The sequence below is a fragment of the Penicillium cosmopolitanum genome (genome assembly GCF_028827165.1).
Source record: "Penicillium cosmopolitanum strain IBT 29677 chromosome Unknown utg000008l:1.0-4398992.0:1.0-4402845.0, whole genome shotgun sequence".
Lineage (NCBI taxonomy): Eukaryota > Fungi > Ascomycota > Eurotiomycetes > Eurotiales > Aspergillaceae > Penicillium > Penicillium cosmopolitanum.
In genome coordinates, this window is record NW_026622678.1 from 2,025,938 (window position 1) to 2,051,589 (window position 25,652).

General features: G+C 46.7%; 13 protein-coding genes across 13 annotated transcripts; 4 read left to right on the forward strand and 9 right to left on the reverse strand.

Moving 5' to 3' along the window:
* Positions 1-465: 465 nt before the first annotated feature.
* On the reverse strand, positions 466-696 carry N7509_007331 (Protein transport protein sec24; the record flags this gene model as incomplete). Its single annotated transcript, XM_056631968.1, has 1 exon — positions 466-696. The coding sequence occupies one exon, from the start codon at positions 694-696 to the stop codon at positions 466-468; it is 231 nt and encodes a 76-aa protein (XP_056487519.1).
* A 2,201-nt stretch (positions 697-2,897) lies between these two features.
* On the reverse strand, positions 2,898-3,654 carry N7509_007332 (uncharacterized protein; the record flags this gene model as incomplete). Its single annotated transcript, XM_056631969.1, has 2 exons — positions 2,898-3,368; positions 3,439-3,654. The coding sequence occupies 2 exons, from the start codon at positions 3,652-3,654 to the stop codon at positions 2,898-2,900; spliced, it is 687 nt and encodes a 228-aa protein (XP_056487520.1).
* A 466-nt stretch (positions 3,655-4,120) lies between these two features.
* N7509_007333 (uncharacterized protein) lies at positions 4,121-4,939 on the forward strand (the record flags this gene model as incomplete). The annotated part of the gene is made up of 2 exons (XM_056631970.1): positions 4,121-4,140; positions 4,351-4,939. 2 exons carry the CDS (start codon positions 4,121-4,123, stop codon positions 4,937-4,939), a joined length of 609 nt encoding a protein of 202 aa, XP_056487521.1.
* A 1,551-nt stretch (positions 4,940-6,490) lies between these two features.
* Positions 6,491-7,387, reverse strand: N7509_007334 (uncharacterized protein; the record flags this gene model as incomplete). Its single annotated transcript, XM_056631971.1, has 1 exon — positions 6,491-7,387. One exon carries the CDS (start codon positions 7,385-7,387, stop codon positions 6,491-6,493), a length of 897 nt encoding a protein of 298 aa, XP_056487522.1.
* Positions 7,388-8,443: 1,056 nt separating this feature from the next.
* Positions 8,444-10,032, reverse strand: N7509_007335 (uncharacterized protein; the record flags this gene model as incomplete). The annotated part of the gene is made up of 3 exons (XM_056631972.1): positions 8,444-9,087; positions 9,139-9,849; positions 9,888-10,032. The coding sequence occupies 3 exons, from the start codon at positions 10,030-10,032 to the stop codon at positions 8,444-8,446; spliced, it is 1,500 nt and encodes a 499-aa protein (XP_056487523.1).
* A 1,127-nt stretch (positions 10,033-11,159) lies between these two features.
* Positions 11,160-12,821, reverse strand: N7509_007336 (Permease cytosine/purine uracil thiamine allantoin; the record flags this gene model as incomplete). The annotated part of the gene is made up of 5 exons (XM_056631973.1): positions 11,160-11,432; positions 11,461-11,859; positions 11,886-12,066; positions 12,132-12,355; positions 12,417-12,821. The coding sequence occupies 5 exons, from the start codon at positions 12,819-12,821 to the stop codon at positions 11,160-11,162; spliced, it is 1,482 nt and encodes a 493-aa protein (XP_056487524.1).
* Positions 12,822-14,155: 1,334 nt separating this feature from the next.
* On the forward strand, positions 14,156-15,582 carry N7509_007337 (uncharacterized protein; the record flags this gene model as incomplete). The annotated part of the gene is made up of 6 exons (XM_056631974.1): positions 14,156-14,247; positions 14,302-14,368; positions 14,432-14,578; positions 14,632-14,693; positions 14,742-15,039; positions 15,103-15,582. The coding sequence occupies 6 exons, from the start codon at positions 14,156-14,158 to the stop codon at positions 15,580-15,582; spliced, it is 1,146 nt and encodes a 381-aa protein (XP_056487525.1).
* Positions 15,583-15,824: 242 nt separating this feature from the next.
* Positions 15,825-16,286, reverse strand: N7509_007338 (SRPBCC family protein; the record flags this gene model as incomplete). The annotated part of the gene is made up of 1 exon (XM_056631975.1): positions 15,825-16,286. One exon carries the CDS (start codon positions 16,284-16,286, stop codon positions 15,825-15,827), a length of 462 nt encoding a protein of 153 aa, XP_056487526.1.
* Positions 16,287-17,074: 788 nt separating this feature from the next.
* On the reverse strand, positions 17,075-18,023 carry N7509_007339 (NmrA-like family protein; the record flags this gene model as incomplete). Its single annotated transcript, XM_056631976.1, has 2 exons — positions 17,075-17,680; positions 17,730-18,023. 2 exons carry the CDS (start codon positions 18,021-18,023, stop codon positions 17,075-17,077), a joined length of 900 nt encoding a protein of 299 aa, XP_056487527.1.
* Positions 18,024-18,666: 643 nt separating this feature from the next.
* Positions 18,667-18,882, reverse strand: N7509_007340 (uncharacterized protein; the record flags this gene model as incomplete). Its single annotated transcript, XM_056631977.1, has 1 exon — positions 18,667-18,882. One exon carries the CDS (start codon positions 18,880-18,882, stop codon positions 18,667-18,669), a length of 216 nt encoding a protein of 71 aa, XP_056487528.1.
* A 94-nt stretch (positions 18,883-18,976) lies between these two features.
* N7509_007341 (fungal specific transcription factor domain-containing protein) lies at positions 18,977-21,187 on the reverse strand (the record flags this gene model as incomplete). Its single annotated transcript, XM_056631978.1, has 7 exons — positions 18,977-19,154; positions 19,205-19,440; positions 19,514-19,924; positions 19,990-20,300; positions 20,353-20,820; positions 20,872-20,950; positions 21,152-21,187. 7 exons carry the CDS (start codon positions 21,185-21,187, stop codon positions 18,977-18,979), a joined length of 1,719 nt encoding a protein of 572 aa, XP_056487529.1.
* Positions 21,188-21,671: 484 nt separating this feature from the next.
* On the forward strand, positions 21,672-22,749 carry N7509_007342 (uncharacterized protein; the record flags this gene model as incomplete). The annotated part of the gene is made up of 2 exons (XM_056631979.1): positions 21,672-22,026; positions 22,082-22,749. 2 exons carry the CDS (start codon positions 21,672-21,674, stop codon positions 22,747-22,749), a joined length of 1,023 nt encoding a protein of 340 aa, XP_056487530.1.
* A 2,480-nt stretch (positions 22,750-25,229) lies between these two features.
* Positions 25,230-25,623, forward strand: N7509_007343 (uncharacterized protein; the record flags this gene model as incomplete). The annotated part of the gene is made up of 2 exons (XM_056631980.1): positions 25,230-25,444; positions 25,497-25,623. 2 exons carry the CDS (start codon positions 25,230-25,232, stop codon positions 25,621-25,623), a joined length of 342 nt encoding a protein of 113 aa, XP_056487531.1.
* Positions 25,624-25,652: the final 29 nt, after the last annotated feature.

Below are 25,652 nucleotides of genomic sequence, written 5' to 3' on the forward strand. Positions count from 1 at the left end.
AAAGTTTCTGCTATCCCCTCCGTGAATGGATCAGGCTCATAGAATCCATTAGATTTAAGGCGTTGACGCAGCAGAAGCACTAGCAATTAGAGACGTGGAGGGGGAGAGAGAGCGTAAGCGAGCAAGTGAGTAAGTGTTGGCGGAGGTAATTGGAGAAGCAGACATCGAGGGTGGCGTAGGCGTAGCAGCCAGGTACAAACTTTTATGAACGCCACAAATACTATTGGAACTTATGTTTCACCAGTTGCAAATTCACCGGTTGCGGTTATTGAGCGCCGTATGCCATCCTTGCCGATTTCATTCGGTGTGCTGACAGAATACCGCAAAAATAATTCCACTGATGGAAGCGGGTCGCCATTTTCTTCAAACCTCATTCATTAGCTGAGTACTCCGCCGTAGTATGCTTGGGAAATCCTTCCGTATTTGCGGCCCATATAAGTCAGAATTAAGATAAGAGTGATACTTTTAATCCCTGTTTACACAGCAAGGGGGCTGCAATGAATCGCCTACTGATGAGAAGAGGAACATGTCGACAGACACTTGAGCCTTGGAGCACTCCACGGCGAAGCTCTTGTAGAAAGCGCTGGCGGTTTGCAAAAGGCTCGATTCCTTGCTTGTGCCCAAAACATTCTTATCCTCACGCATAGTCAGAGCACCCGTTCCAAGGTTGGGTAGTGTCGCACTGAGGACGGTCATCTTTCCACCGACGGGAGAATCAACTTATAGCAGCCTGCAGAGCCGATCCCATGGTGCAGCCACTGTTCTGGGTATCTTGGTACATATCCTGCAATTTGTCAAGGAAGATCTCAATGTTCTCCCGACTTTCGCTCAAGGTCTGATGTGCACAATAATCCTGCCAATATTTCATGTTCGTACCCGAAGAACGCAGGATCAGAAATCTCACAAGTGTCAATTCCTGTCGTGGAGCTTTTATATGGCGCTTCATATCAGTCCCTAGTATCTCTAACTGATGGCAATTTGGTCTCGCCTTTTCTTCCTGCCACATTTCTAGTGTCCAGTTGTATTGTATTGTTGCTGATCGAAAAGTTTTCGCTTCATAATCAGGCATATGATGGCGGTCTTGATGTCGAAAATTGTCACAGGCGAATTTCAGATATTTATCAAACTTGGGGAGAATTTTGGAGCTCCCGTCGGTCATATTTGGCGTGCTCTGTGTCAATGGAATAATTCTCGAAGAAGTTGTCTTCCTATGGTTGAAAGAAAGACGGTTTAAACCGACTGTTCCCGTACCAGTGGTTGGAACTATTCAGTTTTTGAGAACGCCACAAGCTAGCATAATACTTTAACCCAGTCGCATGCTAATATCATAAGACTGACAAGGGATATTTGTCACCCTGGTCACATACCGCGAGGAATATGTGATCTGTGGGACCCGACGGCACCTGAGGCCTTTCTGTCGATGCAGGAGTACGGACGTTTTGCGTTAACCAGCGCCAGCAATATTTTTGCATTTATAAAGACCCTAGTGTCACACTGCATGGCCCTCTGGTATCAAATCATGGGAAAACCTTGCGATTTCGCGACCTGCTGGCCAAAGTCTGAAACTGGTGGTGATGACAAGATGGAGAAGTGACACCTTGCAATGTGCCTACCGTATATGGTTTTCCCTTTTGCCTTTTTCTGCTTGGCTTTTTGGTCTTTTTCTTATCATTCCCCCTTTCTTTATGAGAGAGTTGAGGCAACCGAAAGGGAACTGGCGACCGAGCTAAATCCTTGGAAAGTTCTTTTGTGTAGCGTTTAATATTGAATGAATTTTTACTTTACACATACCGCAGCATTGTAAATTCAACAATCGTATTGAGAGAATTAAAATCGGGGGTATCTTCGGGCCCTCCAAAAACATATAGCTTCACACGAGGTAGCGTTCAATTGAGAGACTGTGGATGGTTTTTGATTCTGTGAATAGGGGTGGGTAAACAGTTGCTATACCTACTTGTCCCTTTCCTATCTAATGGCATCCACCTTGTCGCGTGTCGCTTTCCTCTTTCCCGTGTTAGAATATGCAGATAAGAGAAGAATCCTTCCTCCTCCGAGCTGGTCCAAATCGACAGTGTTTTGGCATCCGTGCCGTGGCGTGTCCGTCACCGAAAGGACGGCCGGTGAGTGGCATATCAGCCAAGATCAGGGTAATGAGAGGTGCGGGGTCGCATCAGGTTACACCCATCAACGAAGGATTCGTCTCAATTTCAATTAGGCCTGATTACGGCCGAGATATTGTGGATCTAGCCCTGATCGATCTTAGACGTGCAGGGATCGAGGTGCGTATCTTGATCCGAGATCATCCGTTCATCGGGTTTACGGAGACACCTCGGCCTCGATTCGTCTGGGGCGGAGATTCGAGAAATTATTATACTACTTACACTCAAAACAACATTGGCCCATTATTGAGGGATAACCAATCAGCTTGTAGCTATATACGGGCCCCTAGTCCCAAGCATTGGACCACAAGCCAATTGACAGATTCTGAGCGAAAAATGATCTTATATATTCATTATTGTTCCGTTCCTCGCTCGACCAGATGATGATTTACAGTTCGTTGTGCGTATATCGACAGATCGGTGGAAACCGGAAGATCATACGATCTATACAGCCACAGCCGTCCTTTCAGGCTACAATGTGGAGTGAATAAGTGGGGATCTGCAAGATCTACCTGCGTTAGCGCCTAACGGGCGATATTATTGGAACTACTATTGATTTCAAATACAAAGGGTGCATCCATTTGCTTACACTGTGCATAGCTACATGCATTAACGTGTTTGAGTTAAGTGAGAGGCATACAAGTGAATCTAGAACATGGTTTTGGGGGTTCGTTCATCGCTGCTTGTTTTCAATTTTTGGTTGGAATGCTTAACAGATGGTCAGACTAAATAGGAATATCAAGAAGTGGCTGTAGTTCTCTTCAACCGTATCTCCAGCCCTTTAGACCCCTGGGGTAGACCAGCTCCATCATCTCTGCCGTCAAAATATAGCCTCCATGTTTCACGGTCATTGATATTAGCCGATGCGCCATTAGCCGATGCGCCATTAGCCGATGCGCCATTAACGAAAATTTGCGCCTCATCTTTCGGAAGTCGGACTGCTAACCAACCCTCCCAGCCCTCCATAGTCAAAAATTGCTCATCCTTAGTCCAGTCAAACGGCCCACATACGTGGCCTTCCGAGTCAGGGCGACCGCCCCAACGCATCTCGTGCGTCTTATCATCTCGAAATACCCACCGCAGAGTGGGCGTTTTCTCGCCACTGACGGTCACTAAGCCAGAAGTGTTGTTCGGGGGAAAGTCGGGATGCGTAAAGTAGCTGCCGTTAAAGGGGACCATGGAAGCACTGGGATGCTTGGTGATGTAGAGCTGCAAGAGGCCAAACCCGGTGTTAGTGGATTGTGTATTCCCCAGGATTATCATGTTTGACAGAACTTACCCTCCCGTCTAGACCCACGTGGACCTGGGCATTGTCAACCTGTTGACGCATTTTCGGTGTCCCTTGTGTAAGAGCAACCGTGGCCACTAAATGGCCACGTTGCTTTCGTGACTCGTTGCGCCGGGCCTCCTCCTGTTCCCGGCTCCCCTGGGTTGCCTCATTCAAACCAATCATTGTTGGCAGCATTGCTGCCATCATCACAATTCCGAGGACCATTTTTTTTGGTTGAGCCAGTCGTGCAAGGGTTGTGCCCTGACGTCGGAGAATATTGATATTGCTTTTGTGGGGTGATGAGCATTGGGGGTTAGGAGAAAAAATGCAAGTATTTACGGCTGCAGGATGCAGTTGTACAAGTTCAATTCGAGTGGAGACAATTCAACTGAGCTTCACACAGAAGCATGAAAACCCACTCCTGGCTGAATCGTATGATTCTTGCCGCAAATAGACCAGGTGGACCTTTGATGGACCAGCCCAATGATGGAAGGATCCGAATAGCTGCATATTGCAGGGTCTAGAGACGGTCCAGCGCCGTATAGAAAAGGCCGCATCAGGTCGAGCAAAACCACATCTTTTTTTTCACTCATCTTCTCTTCAACTAACTACATCATTCATCATACGGTTCAATACATCACACATCTCTCCGATCACTTAAATATTGAAGACCTTTCCGCAATCTACAACAATGTCTGACCCTGTTGCCAGGTATTTAGATCCCATCTTCCCCTTATCTTCCTCATGTTCAGAAGCAAGTCGGAAAAGGCCAAGCAGAAGCAGAAGCAGAAGCAGAAGCAGTCGCCATCCTCAATCTCCTCCGCAGGTGTCCACAGTGGCACAATGAATTCGTCCACGCATACCTTGACAACCCAAACCTCAATCGACTCGATTCCGTCGGTTGTGACTCCTGAGTCAAAGCCGGAGGCTCCAGTTTTATCTGATCCCGAAACAAGCCCCCCCGCGGCCGAATCCCACCGGGCCTAAGCCGGGGACCCCGGTTGTATCTGACCCCGAAAAAGCCCCATCGCGGCCGGGTCCTACCCAACCAATCACTGCGCCTCCAAAGCCGCCTGCGATTGCACCTTTCAATCCATTTACTTCACCCAATTCTCCCGTGAAGTCTCCTTCTGTCACTCCTGCTGCTTCTGCTCCTGCTCCTGCTCGACCCGTTTCCGCTCGCCGCCCAACAGTCGAGTCTGCTGTCCCAAGCAAACCCGCAGCTGATATTCCCACTCCGTCTATTAGCATTCCCTCCGAGTCTCGTCCCGTTGGCGGGCGCCGCGGCAAGTCGGACGATGACACCAACGGCGCCACTCGAGGCGGCGCGCTCGTTCACGGTGGAGAGGGTACCATCTCCAGCGCCGGCCTTCAGATGCCCGGCAAGTTGCTTAATGATCCAGATGAGAAGGGCGCTTTGAAGATCAAGGTTCACCTCAACCTTCATGCCAAGGTTCGTCTTGACTTGGACGCTCAAATCTATGGCGATGTTGTTATCGGACTTCTGTGAAGTGGTGCTGGTGCTTCGTTCTGGGTACATCACTGATGTACGCCATGGAATTGCGTGAATTTGTATGCGTCAATATATGAGTTCTCAAGTACAATTGTCGATACATGATCTAGCTTCTTGTATCTCCTGCTATGTCATACTTGGTACTTGATTAACTCAGCCAAAAGCAAATAGACACGTTTTATACGGACATAGCTACCCTAATAACGAAAAAGGCTCCCGAATAGTGCTAGTAGATAATATTGTTTGTATACAAGTCTACAAACAACGTATGTGTATTGAATATGCTTTGGACTTCTTTTTATGCTGCACACCATTTTTAGCTGAAGTCTTTATGATAGTTCCTGCAATTATGTTGCGTTGGAATGCCATCTATGCCCCTATTAGTAGCTATCAAGTACATACGACCATAGGGTGTGGAGAACAGGGCTTCCCGTCCGCTCAGCCGTACTTAAGCCACACGCCGGCAGGTTAGTAGTATGGTGGGTGACCACATGCGAATCCCTGCTGTTGTATGTTTTTCTTTTCTTTTTTTTTTTGGATTGGTTGGGTTTAGTGCCCTTGCCGCTTTACCCTTCAGTCTGTTCAGCCCTTCACCTGAACTCCCTGAACGGATGACATGGCCACTCGGCTAAACCTGCCGTGCTTCGAATATCTTCGTGACAACACTAGCCTCCAGCCCTCAGCCTTGCCTTTGGGAGCCTCGAAGGAATGACACTTCTATCTGTCCTTCCTATAGAAAAGGAAACAAGGTTCAAGTCGACACATAAAAAAATATTATCTTCAGGAAGATATCTGAGCGATAGTATGTCATCGACGACCTTGACACCAACGGCTCCATACTGTTCCTCTGGAACGGAGAAGCTTTCATCAATTAAAGCCTCCCAGAATTCTGGCTAGCCATGACCTCAGTATCGGCATCGGGATCCTACTGGCCTATCTCATAACAGCAGTCGTCGTCAACATGGATCACGATACGTATATTACTTTTTACCTGACCATCACGAAAGGATAAATAGAACGATACAAGCTTTTGTGAGAGGTAAAAGCATATCGAAAAGCTAAAAGGTAATCTTTATAGTTTAGAGCATCCTGGTTGCAAGGAACTTCAAATGTTTTAAATTCGGCCATGATATCAACAATCATTATTTTGATCATGCTACGATAGTGTTACGATAGTGATTAAGTCACCCCTCTGTTTCTTCCAGCCCGACTGCGTAGGCTCCTCCTATCCTCAGACGCTACGATCTCACAAACGCACCAATTTGACTTGGTGGTGAGTCCACCGACGGCGAGAACAATCTTTCTAAGAATTCCTTTTCCTGCGAGAGTCCTTCGTCGACAGTATTGCTCTTCGCTCAACCGTATCTAGTTTCGTTACATCTTACAATAATGCCTATCTATTTTTTCAGACTCAAGACCATAGAGGTTGTATTTTAGTATAGAAACGCCATGGTTTTGCATCCTTAACTCCATGGCATATCTTGAGAGAAGACACAACTTATCTTGACAAAGTATAAAAATAGACAAAACCACACCAAAGCGAGGGCATTAACCCGAGAAAATAATCTCCCAGGTTAACTGGGCAATATCCTTGAGCTCCTGCTCATCAATAATTATATCGTGCTCTCTAGGAGGTACGGCGGGTCTGAGGAAGAGAAGATGGAAGGGAATACGGAGCGGGCCACCGTTCACTGTGACTTCGTCACCTTCACTGCTTTCTATGATCTCGATGGTCTGAACAGTTTCGATCTCTGCGTTGGCGCCAGTATTTTGCCATCTTTCGATGGTGATTTTGGGGCGCTGTCGGTCTGCCTTTATGGCTAGTACGATCTTCGCGAGACTATCGATTGGGTCGAGCCATCGGCCAACATCACGACGTAATTTGGTGTTTGTCTCAGTGATTGCTGTTTCCACTACCACAGTGGGTCTTCGCGGAGTTCCAGGTGGTGGTCGTCTCGGGCCCCATGCTGCATCTGGTTGTTTGGAGCCATTGGCCACAGGAAATGTGGTGGAACGGTAGTGGTAGACTGATCTTTTAAGCCCCATGGGACCTAACGCGTCCCCTATAGCTGTTTCGAGAGCAACAGAAAGCTCTTCGTGTTCGTGAAGGATCATTTTGACGGCTAATGAATTGATATGTTGATCGAATGTGGTGTGGATAGAAAGTCTTGGTTCGGTATTCGGATCTAGGAAGTCACGATCGTACGTAGCCGTATCAATAGCGAAAATAACATATTCAAACACATCTTCAGACTCCTCCAAGGAATCTAAATTTCCATCATGGTATATTCCATCGGATATAGTTCTAATAGGATGCAGTGAACGGTGAAGGCGCTCGCGCTCAAGCTCAATGATTTGGGGAAAATCTTCTTTTCGATAGGTATACCGTCTGACAGATAAAGGCAGCCCTTCCGGGCCACAGTTACATTCGGTGAGTTCAGACATTGTGTGCGCTCTTAGTAGGATTTAGAGGGAATACGAAATTCTGTAAAGACGCCAGGACTAAATTTGCTATTATCTAACGATGGCGTATCGCGCGACCAGCGGAATGGCGAGGTAAAGGCGGTGAATATGTGCGAGACACGAGTCGTGCATTTATTTGGCAGAATCTTAGTGGGTTCAATATTTTGTCAATTCTACGATGCAACCAACGAGATCAAGTATGAAGTACAGTGGTTAAGTCATTCTCTCTGCCTATATATATACATATTTATAGCTAGTCTAAGCTTCCGAGACCGGCCAACAACAAGCCTCAAGGAACCTCAAATAATAGTCAGAAATATCTCAGAAATGGGGGTCCTAGTAGACACTCGCCCAGTTGATATCACGACTATGGGTGATATTACTATCTAATAGTTACCTGAGGGACATCCCCGCATACCGCCTACGCTAGCTATTAGTACATAAGGCGCTAACGCCCTGAATCCCCCTGCCCCAATTATATAATTACTTGGCTATACCTACCGTACATCACGGAACTGGACAGTAAGATAACAATATCGCGACGAAAGGATTGTTTGTAAATTCTAAGTTCTCGACGCTATTCCTTAAAAGGGGTTGGAGGGTTATATACTATATACTAGTTACTACGCTGCGGCGGCCTAAGGCCTACTATATTGGCTAATATCATATTGAGATGATACTTCCAACTACACTAGATAGATATGCGAAGAAGAGGAGAAAACTATCATTATATCACACTTATGCACTATAGTACTTCGTTAAATCTTTTCCTCTCAAGTTTCTTAGATTTTGACTTCTGTGTCCCATTTTCAGCTCTTCAGGTGATGGACTGAACGGGCACTGAATAGGGCGGCGAGCCGCCTAAGCCAAAATCGTGGGCGCTAGGTAAGCACCGACATACAATATCTGTTGTATGTTTCGTTTTTGTTAGTTTCTTGCTTAACTCATTCTTGCTTGATTCGTTAATATTTTTCAATTCTAATTTTCTATGTCATACTAGTATATCTATTTTCATTCTCTGGTCCGTCCGCTGCTCCTTTAGACCACATGGCAGCGGGCCACTTCCGTCCTCTCTTCGATCCCTGGCTCCTTATTTTCCCCGTCTTCCCCAGTATATGCCCTCTTGTGAAATATCTGCGATACCTCTTCCAATGACCTTCCTTTTGTCTCGGGGAAGAAGAAGTAAATCGAGAAAAGAAAGAAGGATAGAAATCCTAAAAACACACAATAGTATCGCCATTGCATTCTCGAAAATGCCACCGGATTGGCATACTGATTGGAAAATGCGCCAATGGAATCCGCCAAAAGGGTTACAGCTAGACCTTTTGCTCGTAGTTCAAATGGAAGAATCTCAGCCGGGTAGGCAAAGAACAGCGCCGCATACGCAATGTCGTATGCAGCGAAAAAAAGAAATAGCATGGGAATGACGGCGACTCCAGCAGATGATATCCCCTTTTCTGCGTAAAGTCCCGTTAAGGTTGCTATCACGGTCAAGCACACTAGCATAAAAATAGTGGAAAGCAGCCATAATATCCGGCGGCCGTATCTCTCTGACGCTAATGATCCCACCCCAGAGAGCAAAAGGTTCCATGTTTGAAGCCCGAGGTTTAAAGAGGCCTGATCCATAGTATTTTTGACTCCAATGGATCCAAGTATTGGCGCAAAATAATATGATATAATCCCTGTAATCATTAATAACCATCCGTGTCTGAGCTAGTCTAGGCATGACTTACCATTACCAGCCCATTCTTCCATTATCCCAACCAAAATACATATGGCCAGTATATGAATATACCCTCGAGAAGATACAAACTTTTTCCAGCCCTCTCTGTCCAATGTCTTTTCTAATGGGATTAATGCGCACATTTTTTCAAACTCATGTGCAACGCCGCTGTCCCCAGCGACCCCATTTGCATGATACTTGGTTAGAATTTCAAGGGCCTCATCTTTCCTTTCAGCTGAAACCAGCCATCTAGGACTCTCAGGGATACATAGCAGCCCGAATAGTTGGAGGACAGGATAAATCAACTGCAAAAGGCAGGGTAGTCTCCAAGACCAATCATTTGGTATGCTCAACGACGAGATAGTAACAATTCCCGACGAAATGGCTCCTAAATACCAAGTAGAGCTGTATAGTGCGGTCACAGTTTGTCGCATTCGTGGGTGAGCTATTTCTGTGACTAGCAAGGGTGCCGCGATAGAAGCCGTTCCCACCCCTATTCCAGCCAGAACTCTTGAACTCAAAAGCACCCAGATGTTCGGAACTGCCGCTTGAATTACCGCTGCTGCGATGACGATGATTGACCCGAGTCCCACGCAGGCCTTTCGACCAAAGATATCTGCAACATAGGATGCCGGTATGTAAGACACTATTCCCCCGATGCCGCCTGCCGCGATCACAAGCCCTAGCATTTGGGGACTCAATTCCCGCGTGAAGACGGCAACTTGAATGGTAATATCAGTGATCTTAGTTCCCAAGGACCATCTAAATTGTGGGGAGGCTCACACTGTGGGAGAACAAGTAAACCGTTGATCAAGCCGCCGGTGAATCCATTTGCAGCCGATGTTGAGAACATGAGAAATATGCCAAGATTCAACTGCCGAAGCCCTCTATCCCTAAGCCACATGTTGGCGGTTGGCAGGTAATATTGAAAACCGCGTATCTATCTCAGATTAAGTAGATTCCATATATGGATAAAGGGGTTGGATTATTCTCTCTTTAGGCTCCAAATTTTGGATAAGGTACTTATATTCTCTTCAGATAGGTTCTGAATGCTCAAATCTCTGCTTGGTCCCCCTAGCATACCATCAAACCCTTTCATTGTGTAAGCAATCGGGTGGAATGAAGGGGTTAGAAACTCTTCTGTCTTAGTCCCCTTGTTCAACGGCAGCTTCCTTCTGATCATGCCCTGCACTGGCTCAATTAAGCGACGTTTACCCGATAGGCGGGGATGAGGGCTCAGTAGTAGGTCAAAATAATCTCGAGCTAAGTTGACCCAGTGAACATGCTTATGCAGGAATACCTGGGCATATAATCATTCCAGAAGATATATAGGCAGAAACGTTAAACTATCTCGGAGTCCGTATGGCTGTTCTTTCAGAATCCAACGTCTCTGAGCTAAGGCTAACTTGAAGGATTGTTGCTACCTCAATTTATTCGGGCGACTCAAGAGATACTAGAAGTCCTTTGGTGTCTACAACCTGGGAATTGTTTTAGAGAAAGTCTGATAAATATGTAGTGGCAGTAGTAAGAAATTACGTGGCACTTATGGCCTAGGGCAATGATCAGATGGCCAATATGAGCGAGAGCTTATAGGTTGTAGGAATTTCATAATTTGATCAAAGGTCTCTCCAACATCCCAGATATTGTGGAGCATGCCACTTTTGAAACATCGTGAGACCAGCTAGACTAAAAGAGGGAATAGTCCCAGCAGCTTCGCGTCTATGTAGATCTTGTGGGCCGGCAATCCCTTCTGTCTCATCTGGCAGACGGTTCCTGTTGACAGATACAGTGGCGCCCTCATATTAATAGTGCGCGTATCCCATTTTCCTGTGAGGATAACGGAGCTTGCTTGCTGATACTGTGGCAATAACTACACTTTCTTTTTGTCCTTTGCTTGGTCTTGGCTACATTCTCGAGGTCGCCTGGAATTGCCGAATCAGAATGTCATTGAAATTCGTTATAATTCAAAGCACTTTTCCATCTATTTTAGACTATCAATTAGATGTCCAGACAGCCCCAGTCATGTTTCAGTTACCGGTTGAACTTCTTCAGTTCTAACCAGCGCAGACCAGGATAGACCAGCATGGCCCACGACGAGCCAACCCATATGCCGAGATCCGAGCCACTGTCACCAACCATCTTGGCGATCGGGCCGGCGAAGTAGATCTGGTTCATGCAAACAATCGCACCAGCCCAGCCAATCAAGAAGGCTGTCAGCGCAGCAAGACCGAGAGGCAACTTTGAACGATCAGCCCAGACCTCCCAGTCAAACCCTCTTGATCGGCGAAAGATGAGGTGTTCTCTCTAAGGCGATCGTAAGGTAAATGCAAACCCAGTAACCCATAAGCGCAAGCCAGTTTTCGAAAATGTCGTATAAGTAATTTCGGCCCGCTACCGCGCAGACAAGGTAAATAATGACGCCAACGCAGGTCCAAACCCACCGAGGAAGCTTAGCCGGGTAGCGACCTAGCATCTGGAAGCCCAAGGAGGCAGAGTAAGTTCCAGCGACATTATTAGCAATTTGACCCATGGAAACCAGGACGCCTAGGAACTTTCCAAAGCCACCGAGTCCGTTATAGCCAGCGAGGATTAATGAGCCAGCGGAAATGCTATCGGCCGCTGCCCAGTCAGGATGAGTGGCCGTGCCTGAGCCAAGGCCCACGCCAATTAAGTTGGCAAAGGTCAAGGCCATGCCAGTACCGAGAAAGGTCATGGTGAAGGTCTTCCACTTCTTTGCGCTGGGGGGGGGAAGTAGACATAAAAGTCGGCACCAGCCGGAGCCCAAGCGACAGACGAGGAAAGACAGAGCGAAAAGAAGGAGAGACGGTTGCCGGCGATTGTTTGCGGTGAGCCTGTGGACACGATCGAAGTGTCAAACTTGGGGCCAGCACTACCAACAAGGACGAAAGCTGCAATAAGTTGAGGGATCCAGGCCCATCTGTCAATGATTTCATTAGTATCTCAGTGGACCCGGGCCAGAGAATAATGCGATGGTTTTTTTACCGTTCATAGACGTGGAATAGACGCATTCCAAATAGGACCACGATCCAAGTGACAACTACAATAATGACCACGCCGACAGCCACGGTCATGTTATTGCCAGCCACAGCAGAGAGAACTTGTCCGCCCACAATGCTGTCCACCATACCGTACCCGAGCATGATAATTATGTTTAATAGAGCACATATTTTGCTAGGGTAGTATCCCATAAAGTATCGAGCCACAACCTGACTACATCAGTACACCCATATGCTGGTTGATAAGTGCGCGGTGAGCTCAAAAACATACCATAGTTCTGTTCCCACTGACTGGACCAAATGTTCCCATGTATGCGACACCTGCGGCCCCCAGTAGAGCACCGAAAGTGGAACATAGAGCCGAGTCGACAAAGCCCAGCCCGTAACTTGCCGGGCCGAGCATACCAACGGCCATGTTGTTCGCCGTGATATTCACACTGAACCACAGCAGAGCCATCTGCATATAATCCGCCGACGTCACTCTGGGCTTGCGTTCCTCAAGTGGGACGCGCTCGATGCCACGCGACTCGAAGAACTCGAACTGTGCTAGGCGGGTATTCAATCGCTCAAACGCATTTTTCGGCGCGTACGACGGCAAGCTTGGCTCTGGTGATAGCGATTCAACTGCTGGCGCATGCTGAAGACTCTTCTCTTCGTCTTCCCCAGTTCGCTCCATCGTGGGTGAATTTCTTTTTGTTCTTTTTTTTCCTAAAAAAAAAAAGTGACTGGGAGCAAGCGCGTCGATCAAGCTCGAGCAAGATCTTGAGAAAATTTGGTCACGGCGATCGGAGACGGGAATGACAAAATTAAAACCACGAGACTTTTGAGAAGCGCAGTGAAAGAGTTCGGTCAGGGCCGTGTCTCTTCGACGAATGCAACATAGGGGCCAGATGCCCGGATACAACGAGACCAAAAGGGGTCGGATATGCAAGTTCGTGAGTTAGTTAGTGGGAGACGGTTGTTTCGCTTGGGTGTACCTCCTGGAGCCGGCCCGTTCCAGGGCTTGGCCCCCACGATTTTAACATTTATAACATGCTTAGCAGCGCCACTAGGCTTGTTCCAGTGCACAGCAAGAGGTGCCCCACAGTTGATTGCGTGGTGGAACATGAGTGATAGCAAATCTGGTGCTCGTAGCCACTTGCAGCCAACGCATTCCAGGCCCAGCCCCATTTCACCTGAATCTACAGAGTACCCCAACTCTGCATCTCCAAGGCTCATTGGGTCTTATAATAAAGCTCACTAGTACCTTGATATGCACGGTCTTTTCCTAGTTCACGATATGGTTCTGACATCCCTTTCATGCTGAAAATATCCGAATCTTTATGCGCCCTGGAGCAGGCCCCCCTCCCCCTTGTTGATCCCTACTTGACCTGGTTAGCCCCAGAAAAAATAATCCTTGCATACTTGCATACTGCACACAGTAGTAAACTCAAATCAACGACTAAGGTTCCTTCTGCGGGTGAGTTCATCTGTTGGCTCTCCTGGCCATGTCTCGACACACGACATTCGGTCGGAATACTCCGCACCTTATGATTTACTCGTCCGTGCTTCACAAAGCAAATTAATCTATTCTCCACTCTCTACCCGGCTTCATTGGAGACGCACGGAATCAGTTTGAGTGGCGAGACCCGATAGCCAATCTCAAGATACTACTCACTTCAACCTACTCAAGGTGGAGAGCTAAGTTAAAAACCCTAGCCTCGAATTTCACACGGCACTCAGCCGACTTCCAGCCCCTGAAATGGGTCAAGGCATCGGCGAGTCTATGTTAGGAACACGATGTCCAAACTTGATTACTGGCTTCGTTAGCCCCAATCCTCATGATTGGCTTTCGTAAATTGGCCCCGGCCCCGGGAAACATGAGGCCGCTTCCCGAATTTGGTGGGTCGAGTGGCTACACGGACTATAATTATCAAAACAATCGCAATCGCCCACCCCACTGGTTGATGGTGTTTTTGAGATTTCGGTGCAGCTTGGCAACCGGAGAATCACCATTCCCATACACAAAAGATGTCGACCCAGGGTGGTGGCTCGACACATGATTTAATTGTCGAGTCATGGGTAATGTACAGTATAGGAATATGGTTCTTCGTCCTACGACTGTCAGTACATTTTTTTGGCTCGGCTTCAACTGGATTGACCGCTGACTATCACAGATATGCCCGGTACAAGCGTCTACGATTTCATTTTCAAGTTGAGGATTATTTGATGTTCGTGGCAATAGTACGAATTGACCTTCTTCAGTTCCGCCCTCCCTGATCGAATGAGGCTAAATGTCTCGTGCAGCTATTTTACACTGCGTTTGTAGTCACCAACATCGAGATCACCAAGTATGGAAGCACCTTATACGAACCAGGTCAATTTGAGTCATTTACTGCCCCTGAAATTCAACAGCGGATCTTGGGCTCAAAGATTGAATTCGCCTCAGAGCATGTGAGTGGCTTTGAACAAATTGCGAAGCTTTACCTCTGATTAGCCTTTTCCAGTGTCAAGTATGCACCATCTATTGTTTGAAGGCGTGCATGCTATTGGTATATTTTCGAATTACGTGAGTTCATCTCATCTATTCCGCACATCCAAATCTAACAAGTATTAGATCAAACCTTAAGGAACAGCGCTGGGTCAAATTTTGTTCCTTCTATACCGCGCTTGGGTGGATAGCCACCGAATTGACCTTGGTTTTGAACTGCCACCCCGTCTCTGGATACTGGACATTGCCGCCGCCCCAGCGTGAATGCGCCACTTATTTCCGCTTCGAAATTATCCATATCATATTCAACATTAGCTCGGATATTTTGATTCTTCTGGTGATTCTACCTATGCTGTTTCGAACTCATATACGGTGGCAATCCAAGCTTCCTATCGTGGTGATATTTTCAATGGGTATCGTGGTGGTACGTTATTGGTATTTTCAATTGCATGATGTATGTTAACCTCTTTTTTTTTCCGAGTTGTAGATTCTCTGCGCTGTCATTTCCAAAATATTCACTTTTCTCGACATCTACGACACGAGTTACCAATTCTGGTACTTGCGTGAAGCTTCAATCGGCGTTTGGATGGCTAATGCCCCCTTCGTATGGTCCCTCGCCCGCTCAACTCTCAGCATTCTCAAGTCAACATCGAACCAAACCAAAACCACACCTCAGTATAACATTAGTGCCTCTGGGCCACTTACAAATCGGACTCGCGCTGGATCAGAAACTCGATCATCTCGTGCATTGGCTAGGATGTATGATATGGAACCTATCGGCGAAAGCGAGGAAAGCATAATTGAGATGGACGAAAGGCATAAAAGTCCATGCACATCGGCCGCTTCGATTTACGAGAATGAGCCCTCGGCCTTAGAATGGGGCCAAAATCAACACCTAAGCGGTTCGCGCAGGAGCCAGGAAGCCCAGATCTGGAAAACGACTGAGATTGTTATTGAGAAGACATAGGCAACGATGGCAGAATTCCAAAAATGCATTTCGTTAACTTGGGACCACTTAACAACGCTTTGCCTTTGACATAGTTACTTCAAGGCCACATAATGGTCAAAATAGACACATTCTTGTTGACAACAGAAGCTCTCGGAACACACTAGACACGAATCTTTTTACATCATGATATAGCCTCCTCTGAATCGAGCTCGAAATATCCAGCTTTTCTCCGTTTTTCTCGGACGTCAATCTCGCTAGTCCTAGACTAGCTGATTGGCAATAGCAACAATAAGCCCATCGAACCGCTCATTGAGATCCTCTCGCAAAACTGCCATAAACTCATCAGGCAAGGGCGAGCCCTCTGCAATCCAGCGGAAACGGGTCTTGTTATGCCCGAGTGAGTCTAAGACGGTTGTTCCAAAGGCGACCATGTCAGGGTAATCGGGCCTTCGGACCTGAAAAGTCATGGAGTGCTTGGAAGCGTCGTAATCTGTAAGCTCCTCGGAGAAGGTATATTCCTGGCCCTTGTTTTTGCCGGCGGGATAGACATAGTTGAAGGTGCGGACGCTGCCTAGTCCGAACCCTTCAAGAGATACAGACTTGGCGCCTGGGTACCATGCTTTTTCGGCGCCGAAGCCTGCCACGAGCCCCCAGACTTCGCCGATCGGCGCGTCGATGTCGCGGGTGACGGTAGTGTAGTTAACCAGAGATGAGTTTGACATAGTGAGTCAGAAGCGAGATAGTTTCGTTGATCTTTTAGGTAGTAGATTGGAAAGAATGGCGATACTTCACAATGATGCCAGTATGATTAGGGGAATAGGCATGATCTATTCCTTTTAAGCTCGTCGTGATTCTGAGTCTGCAACTGCTGGAGTTTTATCATTACTGAGTTTTCAACTCGCTACGACCACCGGAAATTGCTTGATAATCAGCTGGCAGGGTAAGGTAAGGTGACCTGAAGTCGTGAGATAATGAAACTGGGGCTGTCGTCGAAAAAGCCGACGCTCCGCTTTCCGTCCGTCCGTCCGTCCGTCCGTCATTCCGCCCGAAGCAGAGAGTAACGCGACCCACAGATGGAGGTGGTCCAAAGCTATTCTTTGAACGAAAAATTCGAAACTTCTAGAGCTATTCACATTGCGAAAATTGCTACCGTGCTGGCCGAGTCGCCAGAATAAGTAAAAAAGCCGTGGGGGCTTTGGTACACTCCACGGTCTTTACGATGTAAAAAGAGCACATATGTCGGAATAGTCAGAGTGCAATTTATTCTCGTGAGCTTTTCTACTAGTTTGTGAAAGAATTGTAAAACAGAGCTCAGTCACATATTCTTATTCAGCACGACCTATCCAAGCTCGAACAAGAGTCGCTACGATGTGTTTCAGCTTGCTAAGGCCACGCGAAGGAGAGAACAGATGAAAGCGATGATCGGAAAATAGAGGAGAGCAAAGTTATCTAGATACTGAATGGGTGGCACGGCGACCTAGATGTCCGAGGTACTCACGCCTCAGCACAACTATACGTCGGGGTTGCGACGGAAGAATTCCTCCAAGCTAGTTTGCTTGACGTTTGGGAAGCGCGCAACATCCACCGGCTCATAATCCCAAGAACGGGCCGGGATATGATATTGATAGATATACCGAATAAAGTTGTACCAACCACTCTTCCCATTTTTAGCTCTTCCCTCATTCAACTTATCTTCTGCGTCTTGCACTGACCCTAAGCAGTTAAGCTTAGCAGTGATGCGGCCTTCTCTCGCAGCATTGTATGCTTCGACGATGTCTTCCGGGGAGGCTTCGAAGCTCTGAACACGAACAAAGCCCCCATCAGCAGCATCCGGGGCAGTTATAGCCTCCAGCACATAGTTGCCGATGTCTTCCGTGGTGGTATATCGGGTGGGGAATGTCGAAGGCCCGTGGAAGCTGAACGTCTTGGTGTCCGGGTTCCAATCATATCGGCTTCGCTTAAAGTAGTACTCCGCGATCGCACCGGTGAACATGTAGATTGGCTTGATGGTCGAGCTAAGCGCCACGTGGTGGGCGAAGCCCCGCATGTCATCGTAAAGTTCGTGTGAACCAGGAGCAAGTGTCCAGTCGTAGTTCCATGAGGTAGCGTGGAAGATCTCAAAATCACTTAGCCAGCTGTTCAGAAGGGGGCTAGGTCCTACGTACCTTCACTCCAGCTCGCTCTGCTGCCCGAATAAGCAACAATTGTGATTCCATGAACATCTCAGGGATTCCAGCAAAGGTACAGATAATAGCATCAACACCTTTTGTGGCCCGGTCCATTGCAGCGATGTCATAGTGGCTTGATAACGTCTCGAAGCCTTCGAGCCGCTTCCGAATATCCTCCGGGACATTGTTTATATCGCGAGCTAGGCCCCGAACCTTGAGACCACGTTCAAATGCGGACCTGGCACACGGAATACCGACGAACCCGGTAATACCAGCGATCAAGACAAGCATGCTGTATCGATTTTGAGTTCCAACGTTGATCAGTCAAGCGTTTTCAGTTTCTGTGAGAAGAGCGCACAGCGTATCCCTTATATACAGCTCGGATTAATAATGAATGTGTCTCGGCTCTCGCTCGCGCTCTATTAACCCCGAGCGGTTTTCCAGCGCGAAGTGTGGTAGGCGAAGTAGGTGGGCAGTCTGTAAAGAACCCCGCATTTTAACGGACGGAAGTCGGAAGGTACCTCGTATCCAGCACGAAATCCAAAATAACTTGAAGACATGTTACAATTCCTTGGGTATTGTGAAAGCCATTACAGCTCCCCACTCTTTTCATGTTCCATTTATTACATTTGCTGTAAACAGCTGGCATGTCCTCGACTCATTTCTTCAATCCATCTTGAGATACTCTGAATTAATTTACAAAAGCCCTTTGCACGTCCAATACTACACAGTTCTGATGTCTACTAAGTAGTTCTCTTTGCATTTAATGGCTTGATATTTATGGGGTTCACCTCCGATGCCTTCTACTTGTGAACCCGGCACATTGACTCTCTGTCCGTACGTCCGTCCGTCCGTCCGTCCGTCCGTCCAGACTCCCTGTATCATTATTTGCAAAGTTGTTTAGGTTATTCATTACACCAAATGACTAAAACATTTAATTGAAGGCGGGGTTATCTGTCAAGGCATCCGATCTCATCCAGCCCAGCCATGGTTGATAATCTATCAAATCCCACAAAGTGTCATCATCCTCTGGAACAACCTGTCCATTTTGACTGACAATACCCTGGTCCGGTAAATCAGTTCCACCTGCTTGGCTGAGGTTAGAGCTGATGGGATTGTGTATGTTTGCCGCAGGAAATTGATTATACATGTTGGTTGGGTTTGTGTGTTCATTTCCTTGGGTTGCAGCATCCAGCATGGGTTGAGAACGTGGGAATTGGGGCGATTATGTATCAGAGGCCTGACTATTCCCAGGAAGGCCGAGAAAAGTTTATGTATCTCAGCAATAGAGGAATGCATTTCCAAAAGCGCGAAGTCCCTTTGGTGACTTCCGCCAACAATGCATAGTCATCCAGATTCGCCGAAAATACAACGTTGCAGAAAAGGACAAAAAATGGACTAAGAGGGTAGAACAGCAGTGTCCTGATGAAGTTAGAAACGAAAACATAATCATCTTGCAAGAAAGGGCTGACCAAGTGAGAAAGTACGGATACTGATCAAGGAAGTTCGCATCCGTGTAAATTTCGTCCTGAATTTTCACCAGGCGTATGAGCGCTTGTCGAGAAGCCCGCAGGCAATCTTCCCGCGTTGATCGATCTTGAACGATACGTTGATTCAAGTGCAACATACTAGAGAGTATTGCATAATAGCCAAACTCAATGGCAACCCATTCATACTTTGTTCCTCGGAAAGGTAATTGATTTTGATGCTGATCGAATGAGTTAGCCACTTGAAATTTTGTTGTTCTTTATTCATATTGAGTATATACTTGGGTTGATTACCTTTTTGATCAATGTATTTATTTCATGCATGTCCCATATAAGCTTGGTAATAACAGGGACTTGATCATTCTTATTGGTATGGTTGAGTATATCGAGAACACCTTCCTGGATTTGTGCAAACTCAACCATGATTTTGACACTAGCACTGAGAGGAAGCCGAGGGTCCAAACGGACCAAGTCTGCTGGCTTAATCTTCAGCTTTGGGAGTGAGGGTGGTCTGAGCAGGAGCACGCTGAGCATTTTGTCGAGATAGTAACACGTATACAACGACCCATATATGTCAAATTTTGTTTCGTCGAAGGGAGTAGTTGAGTCAATCGAGTGATAGTTGAGAGATACCAAGGTTCTAGATGCGAAAGCTGTCAATGTCCAGCTTCGGGACATGTCACCTTGATTCTGCATGAACATTGCCTGGCAGTGAGTAATTTAGTATCGAAGTCAATCTAGTCAATGGGTAAAAAGGCTGTCCAACATACACCCGATAGAAATGCTTGCAAGAGAACCAAACTTGGCGGTGCAAGGTAGTCAATCTCGGAGAGAGCTTTATGTACCTCGTGCTCATATTGCCTTTTACTTCCTTCAAGGTGCCTTCGGAGTGGTAAACTCCGATCTTTCTTTGGTAGTCGGCAAAGTAACGCGGCGGCTTTCATATAGACGCAAACACGGTAGCAATTAACCGTGTTTTGGTCCTCTTTCCCTTCAATAATGGACAAGCACATTCCTTCCAAGGTCTTGAAGGAAACGTGGTCAGGCCAAAATGACTGTTTCATAGTATTTGGCTCAGTATCTAGGACACTTAATCAGCAAAATAAACAATGATATGATATCAACAGACTCACCCATTGTCATCATATATAACAGCTCTGGCGGAAACACCTTTGATTCAGGATTACCACTTGTTTCAGACGAGTCAAAAGCATTGGTCGCAAAGTATGAGTTCGATGTCTTAGAGAGCCGACTGACAAAGCTTATTGCTTCCCTCATCAATATAGACTTGCTTGTTCCGAGCAATGGGTTTGACTCAAGCTCGCCTTGCAGAAATCGAGTACCCTCTGAGGTTTGCTGAGTCAAGCCATCTCTGGCGTTGGTAACAAATGGATTTGACGATTGCCTCTCAATCCTTTCATTGCTTTCTTGCTGGGTATGAGAGAGGCCACCGGTGTCGGTCGGAATGATCTCCTGCTCTATTGACCCGATTCCTACTGTACCACGAGTCGGGCTGGCGTGAGACGGAAAACCGGCAACTGATGACTCGAGCGCAGCAAGCCTTTCAGACAAGGATGTCACGCTTGGCAATGTGAGCGCAGCTATTAATTAAAACGATTGTTTTCCTTACCGTGCTCCTTTCTGGCGCCTACTTTTCTTGGGTCGATCTCTGCGGCAATCTACTATGGCCTCGATGCAATTGGCACATGGAAACTGCCGGTCGCATTTAATCTAGGACGCTTGGATGTCAATAAATACGACTACACAATACAAGAGCAGATAGTATGAATGACTCATGCATGAATCTGAACTCTCAGGGAATCGCATGTTGTGCTTGACGAACCTTTCTCGAATGGCAAAAGTCGCACTGTCTCTGTACGTTAGTTCGCGTCCCCATATTCGCATAATGCCAAAGGTCTACAACACACATACCGCTGGGCGTTCAGCTATTACAGCATTAGGCGCCATGGTATTCGGCGCTATGAAACTGGATCTGCGGGCACTGCTGTTCGTCTTCCGAGTCGGAACGTTGGACGGAGAGTGAAAGCTGAGCGTAGACGGGGTGACCCATTCGGCATTTGCCGGCTCCGTCCGTCCGTCCGTCCGTCACACTTACCTTCCCGAGAAGTCCATCTTTCGGACTCGGGACTATTTGGATGCGCGTCATTATTTTACAATCGCTTTGGCTTTCTTGAGCTTTCTACCAGCGGAGACTCTCATGACTGCAATATTCCTTCACCTGCTAGGAATCATGAATTTGTCATGACACGGAGGACCGTTTTATCTTCGATTTGTAAGACACATTCGAATTTGCTCTCGGAACTTGGTACACGATTTCTATATAAAACGGGCGATTTTTGTTCAGGTAATGAAGGTATTCTCAAGGCTTCATTACCCCCCAGGGTCTTCCAAGATACTCTTCGAATAAACAACATTGCTCAATATACTTGCCATGGCTTCGCTTGCTGCACTTAGAGCCTCCAATGCCCAGCTCACCAGCGCTACCCTTCCAAAAATTGCCGTCTTTGTTGGTGGAACCTCAGGGATTGGACGCGCAACCTTGACGCAATTTGTCAATCAGGGCTACCCTCTGAAGGCCTACATTGTCGGTCGAAATGAGGAAGAATTTAGGCCGGTCCTGCGCGAGCTACATGCTTCAAATAAGACAGCCGAGTTGATATTCCTGGAGGGGCAAATCTCTCTCATGGCAGAGACAAAGCGCCTCACGGATGAGATCCTTCGCCGTGAAGAACACATCGACCTGCTTTATCTCTCCGCTGGCTTTCTGCCGTTTCTTGGACGCCAAGGTATGTCAACTACCAACTTGAACAGTCCAGTCAAGTACTAACAAAGCCAATTTAGAAACTTCTGAAGGCCTGGGGCTTGCAACCGCCGTGGGATATTACAGTCGTCAGATCTTCATTCAACGCCTGCTCCCACTTCTTCGGGCGGCATTCAACCCTGACACTGATCAGTATTCTCCCCGAATCGTGAATGTTCTAGGCACGGGCGTTGAAACAACCGACTTGTATCTGGACGACCTTGAGCTAAAGCAACCAGGACACTTCAGTGTCCAAAGCTATGCTCATCACAGCGCGACCATGACCTCCGTGAGCCTCAAACGACTCGCTGAGCAGCCAGAAAACAGTGGAATCACTTTTATCCATCATCACCCGGGTCTTGTCTCTACTGAAATTTTTAAGAAAAGTTGGGGTGATCAATGGAGCGAGGATAAAGTGGCAGGTGGTCCCAATGCCCCTTCAGATATCACACGATCCAGCCCCGAGGAGGCGGGAGCACGTTCTATGTATGTGATGACTGGCTCTCAGTATGGTGGGAATGGTATTGCCTTGACAGAGGGGCAGAAGAAAGGGCTCACCGTCAACGATACGACAAAGGGGTCTCTTTTCTGTGTTGGTGACAAGCTGGAAACATTGCAACTCGATGGGCTTCTAGGGAAACTGGAGAGAAACGGTGCTTCCGCCATTATTTGGAACAAGACCAATGAGTTGATTGGGTATTACCTTTGATTGATGTCTTGGCACTTCCGATAAAAAAACAAGAATACAGTCCCAGTTATAGAGAATACCAAAAAAATTACAAAACAAAAAAGAGCAAAACAAAAACATACAACAGATATTGTATGGCCGTGGTCACCTAGCGCCCACGATTTTGTCTTGGGCGGCTCGCCGCCCTAGCGGGGCGCCCCTTCAGGCCTTCACCCTGAAGGGCCGAATCTGACATGCAAAAGTCGCATTCGTGATTTTTGACGGGGAAAGAATTAACGAGGTACTGTAGAGCAGCGGAGAGTTAAAATGGCTGGTTTTCGCTTGTCTTCACCCACTCATACTCACCTTGTCGGTGCTATTGTCCTTTTTATCCCCTTAGCTTGAACGGTCCCTCTAGCGGCCCTCACAGCCACTATGAAGAGTAAACAAAATGATTATCTCTTAGTTGATCTTAATAATATCGACAACCGGGAGTTGTCCCGCAGTGTTTTACCGCGAACAGAAAAAGAATATGAGGAGGTGCTAAACCTGTTCGATACGTGAGGATCTTGTTCCCCTATGACTCGATCTAGCTGACAAGACAGTTTTGTCGAATTATATCCTACGTCTTAAAATCCTCTAAATCTAGAAACTAGTAAAGGCTTTTTGCTTTGGCTAGCTATCAACAAGCGTGGTCGACTCGAAGAAAAGCCTACTTTGGGGACACTACAAGGACTCCGTAGAGACTTCTAGGCTGGAATGAGGAAATTCAGAGATTTTGTCTTCACTACGGAGCAATCCACAACTCTTAAAGAGGTCTGATATACTTTTGATCTAATAGCAAACGAAATATCTAGCTAATCATGTAATAGTATATTAATGGACCTTTGAAGCCTTACTTGTCAACGGCGGAGATGAAGAAAAATGCATTTTCCCCAAATGATCTGATGATAATAATGATATAACTCTGGTGCCGGGACTCTCAAGAATACCGTGGGTATCCTCTAGATTGATCTCGGGTTCAGTTAAGTGCCGCAATGCTACTTTACTGTTTTATATCTGCCAGAACAGGCGAGGTCTATGAGTCTACTGCGTGGCGGAGGTCAGCTAGATAGCTTGAGGGAGAAGAGTCTGAATAAATACTGGAAGCTCGCACTATGGCTGCTTGTTATAAGGTAAGCTTGAGCTCTATTGTCTACTATGAAGGTTTATCTTACGTAATTAGCATTTCACCCTTACTATTGAAGTTGTGGACAATGAGCCAATGCTCGTTCTTTTATACGAAAGGGAGTATGTTAAGGGCTTCCATAGGAAAAATGAATGGCAAATTCCTATCCATGCCTTTTATGAATTATACACGGAGCATATGCCTCTGATGCTGAATCTCCTTACTTTCTTTTTGCCTCTGGCAGTGGCGGATGGAGCATTCAAGGATTATTCATCTGTCTATGTAATTCTCGATGCAGCTAATGCATATGAGAAAGGGCCCAGAGAGAACAATATACTGGAGGTGATCTAGTTCAAGCAAGAAGCATTTGATACCCCTGTCTTCTGCTAATTTACGGATCTGGGAGTTGTAAAGAGTACTAGTAAAGCTTGAGGTGCGGATTTATTTGGTAAGAGCATTGTTGCTTTAGGGTACCGGAGCGGATACAGTCAGAATATTACTATCCGAGGCTGCCGGAGATGGGCACTTATGGAAGCAGGTATGAAGCACGAGGTATACTGAGACTTTGGCTCATGAATCTTAGATGAGAAACACAGCGAGACAGCAAGAATGAAATTTGGTGGCTAAGTGAAACGAGAAATATTTGGAAGATTATATGCTTATCCTTTGAGTGAGATTGATGGGCCTGCGAACTTTCTTGGAATCGCCAGTCGTGAGGGATACATCCAGAACCGGCGAGGTATGGGAATATATCAGAACTCGAATCTTTGCCAATATCTACCTGCAAAAGCTTAACTCGAATTCGATAACCGAGAAGACATCGTGGAATTGGACGATCAGTTACGCGAACTTAGTGTCCGTCTGTTAGCTACCTCGGACATACAAGCTAGGGGAGAGATACAGAAGCGTTAGAAGTCACTAAATGGTACAAAAAAAAAGCTCCTTAGAAAAGCTGTTGATTAACTTCGTGACCAAAGCCAAAAAGACTCGGCGATAAGTAATATCCGGACGGAGACTCTCTTCTACTATCGCCGACGTGTTATGCCTAATCGAGGTCTCCTTGCTGATATCCTACCTAAAAAAGTCTTATTGCGGGACACTGATGGGCGTCAAGCACTACAGGCCCTTGAATCAATCTGTTTAGAGAATTCACCAATTGCATATCGCGAGTCCCTGAAGCCTTTCGGAGGAAAATGCTGTTGCGGGGCCCTTATCAAGGAGTGAGTATCTACAGGTCCACTCTACAGTGAGCTTGGCTAATTATCGCAGCTTTTTACCCCATAGGCAATGGCTTCATCTTTATCGATGTAGTAAATCCCACTACCGTTGCTATAGCAAGCTATAATTTGCGGAAATGTGCTTCGAATGCGACACCTGGTTCACTGACCCGGGAGAGTGGGAACTTCATTGCTTTGAGCATTTGCAGCAACCAGACATGCTCCTTCGCTGTGATCCACTTATGTTTCGCAGCGCCCCTATCAAAGCAGGATTTTGTCCCTTCTGTCTTGGAAATAAGCATCTTGACCTATCAAAAAGAATGACTCAATTTGTCACAAACCGGTCCGAATGGTACGCGCACATTTAATTTCATGTGGCAGGATTGACAAGATTCGAATGCAAGCATCCTGCTTGTCAGCTGGATTTTAACAGCCAAGAGCTTCTACTTCATCATCTTATTGACGCTCATTGCTGGATCCTGGGGAAAGCGCCATCCAAGAAAAGGAAACATGAATCATGTACGTAAGTAGTTATTATAAGCAGCGACTATTGTTGTGGA